This window comes from Typopeltis vanoorti, chromosome 7 (genome assembly GCF_054136105.1).
Source record: "Typopeltis vanoorti isolate ZY-2024b chromosome 7, IOZ_Tvanoo_1.0, whole genome shotgun sequence".
Lineage (NCBI taxonomy): Eukaryota > Metazoa > Arthropoda > Arachnida > Uropygi > Thelyphonidae > Typopeltis > Typopeltis vanoorti.
Window position 1 is genome coordinate 42,330,197 of NC_143555.1, and position 11,935 is coordinate 42,342,131.

Sequence of the window (11,935 nt, forward strand, 5' to 3'; positions counted from 1 at the left end):
GTGTGTTGGTGTCTGTACTGACGGTGCTCATTCTATGTCCGGCTGTTATGGAGGATTGCAGGCACTTATTTGAAGCAAAACCCCTGATGCACTGTGGACCCATTGCGTTATTCACAGGGAAGCACCCACATCAAAATATCGAGTCCTACATTGAACTAGGTCTTAGAATATGTAGTGAATGTAGTAAACTTTATAAAAAAACTCGGCCGTTGAAGGCAAGGTTTTTCAAAAAACTATGTGAGGATATGGGATCCAAGCACACGTCTTTGTTGTACTACAGAACTTCGCGCTGACTCTCTCGTGGTAATGTTTTGTCTCGTACGTTTGAACTGCGACAGGAAATTTATATTTTTCTTAAAGAGGAAGACCACAAGTACACCGAAAATTTTGTGAATGAAGATTTTTTAGTAAAACTAGTATACTTATGTGATATTTTTAAAAAGATGAATGCTCTGAATCTCTCCCTGCAAGGATGCAACATGCATCTTTTAAAGTCAATTGAGAAAATTTCAGCTTTTATAAAAAAACTAAAACTATGGAAAAGAAAAATGAATGAAGACAGGGTCAAAGATTGTTTCCCCTTGTTGCAACAGTTTTTGACCTCCAATGGAATTGATTTCTCTCGAGGTATGAAATGCATTTTTGAAGAACACTTAAAATCATATGATTATTTTATATGTTTTGATTTGGTTTGAGAAATATTTTCAAAATTATAATATCGATAAATTTGCATGGATTCAAGATCCATTTAGTGCCAGTGCTCCATCTGAATTTACTGCTGCAGAAGAATAGAATCTTATTGAGTTGTCATACATTGAAAACAAAATTTAGGAGCATGGAATTAACTGAATTTTGGATATCAGTAAAAGATGAATACCCCTTCTGAGTGAAAAGCTCAGAGAATTTTAATTGCATTTGTGACTTCTTATTTGTGCAAAGCTGGATTTTCGGCAGTTGCTGTGATAAAAACTAAGTATCGCGCAAAAATCAATGTGGAGAAGGAAATGAGGGTGGCTGTGTCCAGTTTGATTACAAGATTTGAGAAAATGTGCAGTGATCAACAGGCTCATGCATTCCACTAATGATAATTAGTTGAATTTGTTCAGTTACTTTTTTTTTGTGATCTTAAATACGTGTTTTATTTATTTTTACCTAACCCCTTAATTTTAAAAAATTATTCGCTATTTCACAAAGTGTACTTGTTAGAATTTGACAAAGGGCACCAAGAATCGAAAATGTTTGGGAACCACTGCCTTATGGCATAATTCTCATGGATGACATCCTTTGTTAGGTTGATCTGTTTCTGACAGAAGCAACCAAGGCTGTGAGGCAAGTGACGTATGTTATTTCCCACATTCTCTGGCTGGTTTGCCTCTTTAGTAGGATGAAAAACCTTAGTCGCCAAGGAAAAATCCTATTACAACTGTATTGTCAGACTTGACTAACTCACCTTCAATTGAAAATCATCTTATAAAAATCGTTTATGATGAAATTTGAACTCATGTCTTCTAAATTGTGCAGTGTATATATATATATATATATATATATATATATATATATATATATTTTTTTTTTTTTACTATCAACTCCCATATACAAAAAGATTGCAAAACTTATAGCACATGAGTGCACCACATGCTGACAAATTAAAGAGAAAAGTAGGAATCTGTTGTGTTTCTTGAACAGCTGGAGCTTGTAGTCTTTGGGCAAGATAGCATTTTTGAGAAGACCTGAAATAGGAGGAAGAGAAATTGGTTCACAAATATAGCAAGAGGATGTAAGTGGAAATCTGATAGTGAATGTTGACCAACATCTGCTAGTGTTTTTACAGGCTTAGAATTAAGCAGAGGAATGCTGGTCACCAGTTCAGTGGAATTTACTCATGAAAATAACTACAAAATGTCTGTGAGATTGTTTAAAACCAATAAAAATGCTTGCTACTATTCAGAAGAAGACAATCTGGATAATTGATGAACAGTGTTTTACAGGTGAGTAGTGTTTTGAGTGGAAAAGTAAACCATGCTTTTTTTGAATGCCAAAGAAGCTGTGTGGTTGTGATGTATTTGTGCCAGGTGAGAGACTGGGATATAAATCATCTCAAGAAGAGAAATCTGATCTTGTTTTCAGATCTGGATACTATCTTATATTAAGAAATGAAACAGATCCAGAATTAGTCTTGGTAGCATTAAGTTCACAAGTTTATCCTCATTTCACTGAAGAATAATCATATGATCAGAATTTATTTGTGCCAGGAGAGAGAGATTGGAATATAAATCATCTCAAGAAGAGAAATCTGATCTTGTTTTCAGATCTGGATACTGTCTTTGATAGTATCCAAATCTGAAAACAGTGTAATATCTGGATACTATCTTATCTTAACAAGAAATGAAACAGATCCAGAATTAGTCTTGGTAGCATTAAGTTCACAAGTTTATCCTCATTTCACTGAAGAATAGTCACATGATCAGAATTTAAGGTATTCATTACGGAAGATTTTGAAGCTTGGGATGATTATGCATTATAAGGTTTGCTAATGATGAGGAATGAAGTCTACCGTCATCAGCACGATTACATAAGAGACATTTCCTGTATATACATAAATAAATGTCTCTTACCAGGCAATTATTTATGTATGTACATGAAGAGGAGGTTAGAAGAATTACTAGCATTGCAAAGTGTAGAAAACAAACTATAAGATGATAATTCAATACTAGAATGAAAATGAAGATTTTAAGGAGGAAATTACAGCAAAATATCAGAGAATATATTAGAAGAAATAGAAATGACGGAACTCCACCATTGCTGGTCCCAAGTCCGAATGAGAAAGGAGGAGGGTTGTACTTGCGGCTAGCAACCATAATATGAAAAAACATATTGCTACAGAAACCTCAACCATTGTTGGAAAACTGACACAAAACCAAGAGGGAGAAGTACTGGGGGAAATGAAGCAAGCCAGTGAAAGTCCCATTGGGGAAGCTGACAGACAACAAACTCCAAGAATAAACCTCTTTAGCCCTAAACTTTTAACCAAAATTGAATGCTGGAATATTAGGACTTTGTACGAAAGTGGAAAAGCTAACTTACTAACCACAGAAATGGACAGATACAAAATAGAAATACTAGGTCTAAACCAGACAAGATGGAATGGTAGCTGAGAAATCCAACTAACAACAAACAAATACATTTTATATTCTGGAGACCAGAATGAAGACTATACACATAGCAGAGGTGTAGCTTTCATGCTAACAACAGATGCTAGAAGAGCACTAATTGAATGGAAACCAGTTTCTGAAAGGATCATCAAATCTAGATTTAAAACTAAATACAGAAATGTGACTATAATAAACATATATGGGCCAACAAACAATGCAAAAACAGAAGAGAAAGAAGACTTCTATGACATGCTGTAAAAAGTAAAGATATACTTTTAATTATAGGTGACATAAATGCAAAAGTAAGAGATAGTGATATGAACGAATAATGGGAAAAGAAGGTTTAGGAAACTGTAATGAAAATGGGGAAATCCTAAAAGATTTTTGCACTTTGAATGATATGATCATATGAGGAACCTTATTTAAACAAAGACATCCATAAACACCAGATAAGAAATATTACCATTTTGGATTTCTTATCACTAGATAAGAAATCCAAAAACCAAATAGACCATATTTTAATAAACAGTCCTTGGAGAACTTCTTTGATGGATGTAAGCGTTTGGAGAGGTGCAGATGCCTTTACAGACCACTTATTGATTGCAAAAATAAAAATGAAACTACGAAAAATATTTAAAGGCAAGAACCAAATAATTAAATATAATATATCCAAACTGAAAAACAAGGAAACAAAAGATAAGTATAAAGTAACATTAAGGAATAAATATGGAAGCCTTGTAGAACAACATAAGGAAATAGACATTGAAAAGAACTGGGAAAAAATAAAGAATATATTTAATGGTACCATGGAAGAAGTTCTGGGAAGGCAAAGTAGGTATTGCAAACAATGGATCGTTGAAGAAACCAAATTATGTGAAGAAAGGAAAGCTTTATGGAATACACTTCTGCAAAGTACAGAAGAAAACAAAAGAAATAGGATAAATGAAAGATACATGCTTAAAAACGGACAGGTAAAAAAAAAGTGTAAGGAAAGATAGAAGAGTTTTCCTGGAGGAAATGTGTAAAGAGGTTGAAGCAGCAGCAAGTAAATTTGACCCAAAGAGGTTGTTTGAGATAACAAGAAAGTTAGCTGGGAAGAGTTTTAAAAGAGAAAGGCCTGTAAAAAATAAACAAGGGAAGGTAGAACATTTCCAAGAAATTTTAAATGGAGAAATAGAAAACCTAGGACAATAAATACAGGAACTAGAAATAACTCAGGCAGTAAAGAAAACAAAAAACAATAAAGCAGCTGGGAGTGACAATATACAGGCTGAACTACTTAAAGCAGATATAAACACTACTGTTGATATGCTACACCTGCTATTTATTTAAATATGGGAAAAGGAGGAATGGCCAGAAGACTGGAATACAGGACTCCTGGTGAAACTTCCAAAAAAGGGAGATATAGCACTTTGCAAAAATTGGAGAGGAATTTCACTTCTAAATGTTGTAAGTCAAGTATTTACTAGAAAGAATGAAACAAGAAATTGAAACTAAACTGAGGAAAGAACAGGCTGGGTTCAGGCCAAACAGATCTTGTATTGATCAGATAATAACACTAAGAATAATTGTTGAACAGTCAATAGAATGGCAGAGTAGCCTATATTTGGGATTCATCGACTTTGAACGTGCATTTGATAGCATAGATAGAAAGACTATATGGAAGTTAATGAAGCACTACTATAAGTTAAGATAGAAAGACTATATGGAAGTTAATGAAGCACTACGGGATTCCTCAGAAAATCATAAATATAACAAAGAAAACTCATGAAAAATACAAAATTTAAATAATAAATAATGGCAAACTATCACAACCATTTGCAACAAACACAGGAGTAAGACAAGGATGTATACTATCCCCAACCATCTTTCTGATTGTTATTGATTGGGTGATGAGGAAAGCATCGGAAGAAAGAATTGCATTCAATGGGGATGGTCAAATAAAATCAGTGACCTGGATTTTGCAGACGATATATGCCTTTTGGCACAAAAACATCAACACCTTCAAAAGAAAATAGATAATTTAAATCAGGAAGAATAAATGTGGATTGAAAATAAATCATAACAAGACTAAAGTCGTCATCAAATTCCTGACATGTACCCTCAAGGGGTGTACAGGATATGATAGTACTACATGAAAAACTTATATCATTACTAACTTCCTTTCTACAATTTTCCTCCAAATCAGTCTGTTACTTTTCAAGACTCCAACATTATCAGATCTTATATTTCTATCGTCTGAGGCACTTTGTACCGTAGCAATCCACCTATATCTTCGTCTTCTTCTGGGTTGTTTTCGTGCCAACCTGGCAGAGGACCACTTGTTTTGCTAATCTTTCCTGCGCATATCACCTGAGATTAGCTCTGCTAACACATGCTGACAATGTAAAGTTCTTTCCTAATATCCTCGTTTTTAATATGATATTGCTATTGATGCCATCTGTTCACCCCCCCCCCCCCCAATCTTTCTCAGGACTCTCATATCTGCAGTCTCTAGTCTTTGGTCAAGTGTTTTACTTCTGACCCAGCTCTCAGATCCATAAGTTAAAACTGGTTTGAACACTGTCTTGTATACAGCTAATTTAGTGTTTTCCGACTAATTTCTCCCTTATTCCATATGAATTTATTCAGTTGACTTCCTGCCATACCAGCTTTGTTGATTTGTCTATTTCCATATTTAATTTACCATCTTCACTAAAAATTGTGCTTAAATAGCTGAAATGTTTTACTTGTTCCACAGGTTCCCCATTCAAAACACAGTTGACATTATCAACAATTCTACCTATTTTCATTGTCTTTTTATTGCTGACCTTCATACCATATCTATTACAACAGTTATTCATTTTAGTCAGGGAATCTTGCAAACTTGTAGCAGATTTATTTAGAAGTATAACATCGTCTGCATAAAGCAAACAGCTGACATTAACATCTCCAATTCTGATATCATGTTTAATACCACTTTCCTTCATAATGTGATCCATATAGATAATGAATAACAGAGGGGATAATGTACATCCTTGTCTCACACCAGATTTAACATTAAACCATCATCCTGTCCTCCTTCAATTCTAACTCCTGACTTGCAACTCAATTAAAGACTAAGTATTGCTTGATATAAGGCCCCATTGACACCATACAACTGTAGTGTATTGAATAGCTTCTCTTGGAACCTTGTCATATGCCTTTTCCAGATCGACATAACTTAAATACAGATGTTTGTTATATTCCCATGAGATCTCCACTATTTGTCGTAAAGTGAAGATCTGATCCTGACAGCCTCTATTTGGCCTGAATCCAGCTTGTTCTTCACCAAGCTTTTCTTCCACAATTCTTCTCAATCGTTTCTCAAGTATACTTGCATATATCTTACCAGGAACACTCAGTAGGGAAATATCTCTGTAATTCTCACATTCAGCTTTATTTCCTTTTATATATATGGTTACTATGAGAGCTCTACTCCAATCATCAGGAATTCGTCCCTCTGTAAAGGTCTTCAGAACCATGCAGTGCAGCCACTGCAAGACTTTTCTACCACCATACTTCAGCATTTCTGGTCGAATATCATCTACTCCTGCTGACTTTCCACATTTCAAGCCTTATGGCTTTTTCTACTTCAAGTATGGATATGTATTCCTGACTGTAAGCCTGTTGAGTGTTTTTTACCACTGTGCTATCACTGCTTGTTTCGTTTAGCAATTTTTCGAAGTAATTACTCCAAACTTCAAGGATATCTTTTTCATGTCACCTTTATCATCTCTAACTCCTTTTACAGCACTCTTTCCTCCATTTCTAAGCTTCTTCAACAACCTGCAGAATATCTTACCACCTTCTTGATATTTATTTTCTATTTTCTTGCCAAAGTCCTCCCATGACTTTTATTTAGCTAGTTTTACACAGCATTTAGCTTTCTTACATTTGTCTCTGTATTCTCTAAGAGCACAAGCTGATTTATTTGCCAGGAACTTTTGATATGCAAACCCCAAACAAGAATTAGTCTTTGAAATACTAGGGAAAACACTGGAACAGGTAGATAACTTGTGCTCAGATTTGGTCACCTAGGTTTCTTCTTGATGGGGAGGAGGTGGAGAGGATCCAGAGGCGAGTGACCAAGATGATAGCAGGTCTGTGGAATGAACCGTATGAGAACAGGTTGAGGATTTGTGGGTTGCAAAAATTGGTTGATAGGCGGAGGAGGGGAGATATGATTGAGACATTCAAATTACTGAAGGGTTTCTATAAAATTAATTCAGAAGATATTTTTGAGTACAGGGCTGGTTGTGGGAGGACTAGGGGACATCCATGGAAACTGGGCAAAAGTGTGGTTAGTAAAGGTGTTAGAGCTGGGTTCTTTACTTTTAGAGTAGTGAATGAGTGGAATGCGCTCCCTGAGTCTGTGGTGGATGCTGTGACAGTGAATGAGTTTAAGGCGAGGTATGATAGATACTGTATGAATGTCAAATAGTTGTGATGAATATGATTTGGGGCCTCCCTCGATGAGTCCAATGACTCCCTGGAGTTGCCCGTAATAATAGTAATAGTAATAACTTCATCTACCTGGGATCAGTGATCAGCACACAAGGAGGAACCATACCGGATATACATAATAGAATCCAGAAAGCACAGATTGTATTCAGTATGAAGAAAATTTGGGGGTCCAATGAAATTAAATTAAAAACCAAAATTAGGCTCTTCAACACTATTGTTAAACCAGTTTTACTATATGGAGTTGAGACATGGTCACTAACAAAGGAAAACAAAAATAAAATACAGGTCCACATAAACAAATGCTTGAGGAAGATACTAGGAATATACTGGCCAAATAAAATAACAAACATAAAACTTTGGGAGAAAACAGGTCAAACCAGCATCAGAAATGAAATCACTAAAAGAAAATGGAACTGGATAGGTCACCCAATCAGGAACCCAGATAAAGAAATGGCAAAAATTGCACTCCATGTTATCCTGGGTCTACCTCTTTTCATCTTACCAAGGCAAGATGAAAAGAGGTAAACCCAGGATAATATGGAGAAGAGAACTAGAAACAGAATTAAGACAGCTGGGACATTCCTGGAAGGAGAAAAAAGCGTTGAATAGAGTCAGATGGAAGTCAATGGGTGAGGCCCTATGCTCTGCAGGGAGCGAAGAGGATAGGTAAGGTAAGAAAATGACGAGGATAATACTATTGAGCTTAAATGGATAACTACCCAAGACTAGAAAATTTATGAATTATGACTCCATTTCATGTAGGAAGGCAGTTTTATATCTGCACTTCAGCTGAAGTTGAGTAAAAATACAGAACGATTAGTTCTGTATTTTTACCTTCAGTTACACTTTCAACGTCGCTCTCACACCTATCTGTTACTACCTCGCAATTTCTTATCACATCACTATTTTCTATAGTCTGACTTTCTTTAACGATATCACTCTCGCCACCCGAAACACGCTCTAGATCCTCATTCTCCTTACACTTTCTGCACATATTCACTCCACTATCACCATCTAACCAGACTTCAATCACTCTCTGCAAAACATACATCTCACAGACAGCGGATTGCATAAACTCTTTTATATCCAAATTCTTAAACAAACATGGCGATCTGGCTGCCATTTTTTTTTAATCGGTGCCATGTGGACGCTATTGTATCTTAAAAATAATAATTGAAATAACACAGAAATCGCACAGACACACTAAGATACGAAAGGCATTCACTATGACAAACTGTTCCTCTGATTACTAGATGTCTGCTAGTGAGAGTTGACTGTATTCTATGAAGCTTATAATTCCCAAGGTGACTTACCTCCTTCTACACTGCTTCACATCACTTTCTGAACTTATTAATAAGCCAGTTTCTAACTGTAAAGGTCTGTTCCTCTTTATTGTAGGTTTTATCTGCTTGTTTTTGGTCCTCAACTGATAATTTAAATTTTGACAAAGGATCTTTTCACAAAACTTTTTTTTTTTTTTATCTGGTGAGGCCCTATGATTATAGTGCTGCTACTCCCCCCCACACACACATACATTTTACTTATGGGTGTATAATCATGTTAAGTAGACATTCAAATGATTCAACATTTTTTAAATTAAAGCTTTGCTGTTTCTTTATTGACCAGGCCATTATATATGTTATGTAAAATATAAAATGCTAATTGCTATTTCAAAATATGCATACACACACACAACAAAAATACTGATTTTTTTTTATGTTTTTTATGATAATTTCATGCACAAAAAGTTGTACACCTATAGAACTGTAGTAATCTGGGTAGTTGTGGATTGGATAATCAAGAAATCCTGCTTTATAGACCAAACATGGTACTCCAAGATCTGTGATTAAAAGTTAAGCTACGTAATGTTCAACAAGCATGATTGTTTTACACCACATAAGTCATCTATTAAGCTATTCATAAATTTCCATGTCACAACAGGATTTGAACTCATTAGAGTTGAAGCTGTTGTCAATTCGATAGCTGTACCCTAACAATTCAAACTAGTGGGGGAAAGAGCTATACATGTGAAATCTGTTTAATACCTAACAGGAATTTTTGGTTGTGAAGAATATGTCATAATTACACATTAACATGCTACTAACTTGCAAAAATTGAGAGTCCAATTGGCATTATAGTTGATTTGCCCTACAGCAAACATGTAGGGAAAGAGCAAGGAAAAATAAGTTTGTTACAGTGAATAGTTTATTGCTTTAAGCATAATATTGTATCTATAAGGCTTTGGTTGGAAATTTTCAGTAGTTTGCTGTAGCAAGAAGTGACTGTATATGATATGACCATAAGTGTTATTTTCAAGTAATTTAAAACTGACATTTGTTCTTTACATTTCTTTGAGTCATAGTCTCTTTCAGTAATGATAACAAAGTTTGTTTTTTTCCAGCACTTCCTTCAACGGTCCCATTGTGAAAAACTTATCCATCAAGGAATTTTAGAGCATATAACATCCTGACTCACTGTTTTCCTCCTCAAAAGCAAAACAAACTAATAAATCTGAGTGTTATACAGATTGTAAATTTCTTAAAAAACTGCCTTCAAATTAATACAGTTTTGAACTGTTTGTAATTACCAAATGGGAATAAAGTACATAGTTTTATTGTAACCAGCATGGGGGGGGGTAATACACCAGATAATTTGGATAATATACTATAATATTTATTTTTAATGTGTATTCTCAAAAATTGACTGAAACAGAATTGTATAAAATTAATCTGTTGATGCAAAAATCAAGCACAGGCATCATACTTTGATTCCTCATTCTTGAGAAAGATCTTATACTGTATTTTGATCAAAATGTCTTTATGTTAATCTCTTACTGCCTAGTTAAGCTACAAGTAAATTATGATTATGCCTAAAGAAAAGAACATTTTCTTTGTAGATTCTTATAAATTAGAAAAAAAAAAAATTCCAAAACTTGAGAAATTACTACATGATATATTTTGGTAAGCAATTGCACCAAATTAAGTTCAGATCTTTAACATAGGGAAGACCAATAGTTTTAAAAAATGTTTTAACACATTCACTTCAGGAAGTGTTTCGCACATTTATTGTATTGACGGGACTTCTCGTTACCGTTTGTGTGCCGCTTCTGCGTCTTGCAGGCAGGCTGAACTAATGCAAAGTTTATATGACATATTAGTTGTGTCTCTTTCAATAGAATTTTATTTGAAGTTAGCATTTGTGATCTGTCTTAATGACATGGAAAATTTCAAATGCAATTGAAAACTTATCACATGAATCAAACACTAATTTTGTAATTGAAAATTTGGACAAATGTTAGGACAATTGTTTTCAGTACAACAAACAGTTTCACTTTAGTCTATGCCATAGTTTCTGTGGCAGGGGACATGTTTCATTAGTAGTGAAGGTTTTATCCCAGTTGTCTCTAATTGCATTATTTGTTGACAAATATATTACACATACTGCAACTCTGTACCTTATTCAATGATACAAAAATACTACTTGGATTTTCTTGCATCTCCAATATAGTGGCTGTTATAATTTATATTTGTTAAATTGTTTTTTTTTTTTATTGTGCCTATCATTAATGCAAATATGAAAGTCTAGAGTTTATAGGATCACATATTCTTCACTCCATCCTCAGATACCTATAACACAAATACACATTTAATATCACACATGTAACTTATTCATAATCCATTTTACAGTACTGAAAGTATTGTAAAATGTATTATTCACACCTATTCTTTCTCTTCCTTATATTTGCTATTCTTTACATCTTAATTCTTGTAGATAAGCTTATACGTTGGTAACACGACTATTAAATTATTTTAATTAAATTAACGTTCCTAGAGTCCTAAATGCTTCCCATTTAGATTATCATGAGAACATCAGCCCAACAGCCAAGACAACCCAATTTAGCCCACTGGGGGGCACCTTTAGGACTCTAGAAACAACATTAGTTACTCTCTTCGGCCTCATATGCTCGTTGTTAGTGCCTGCATGCACATATCATAGTTTTATGTTCCCATGAAGATGGCAATGTAACATTGCCAAAATATAGGAAGTATTAAAGTTTTCTTTTAATTAATATTTTAGTATATGTTGTAATTTCCTGAAATAATTTAATAGTCATTTACATCTTTTAGTAAATGAAGTATATCATTCTTTTTTAATATATTCTGAAAAGAACATTCCTTTTCACCTATCTCCCTCTCATTGCGGGATTAGTTACAAAGAACACAGGAACAAAATTGCAGGTAATTTCGCCAGATGGTCAGGTTTACAGCGAGCGAGCTACTATCACCATGACGTGAACT

At 34.4% G+C, this 11,935-nt stretch overlaps 1 protein-coding gene across 2 annotated transcripts in view; it reads left to right on the top strand.

Moving 5' to 3' along the window:
- LOC150104626 (DNA replication complex GINS protein PSF1-like) overlaps positions 1-11,733 on the top strand; it is an 85,281-nt gene extending 73,548 nt beyond the window's left edge. For both annotated transcript variants that reach the window (XM_090395822.1, XM_090395823.1), the window contains one exon: positions 10,039-11,733. In XM_090395822.1, coding sequence (XP_090251948.1) covers positions 10,039-10,107 — 69 coding nt within the window. In that variant the 3' untranslated portion in view covers positions 10,108-11,733. The remainder of the gene's footprint in view (positions 1-10,038) is intronic.
- Positions 11,734-11,935: the final 202 nt, after the last annotated feature.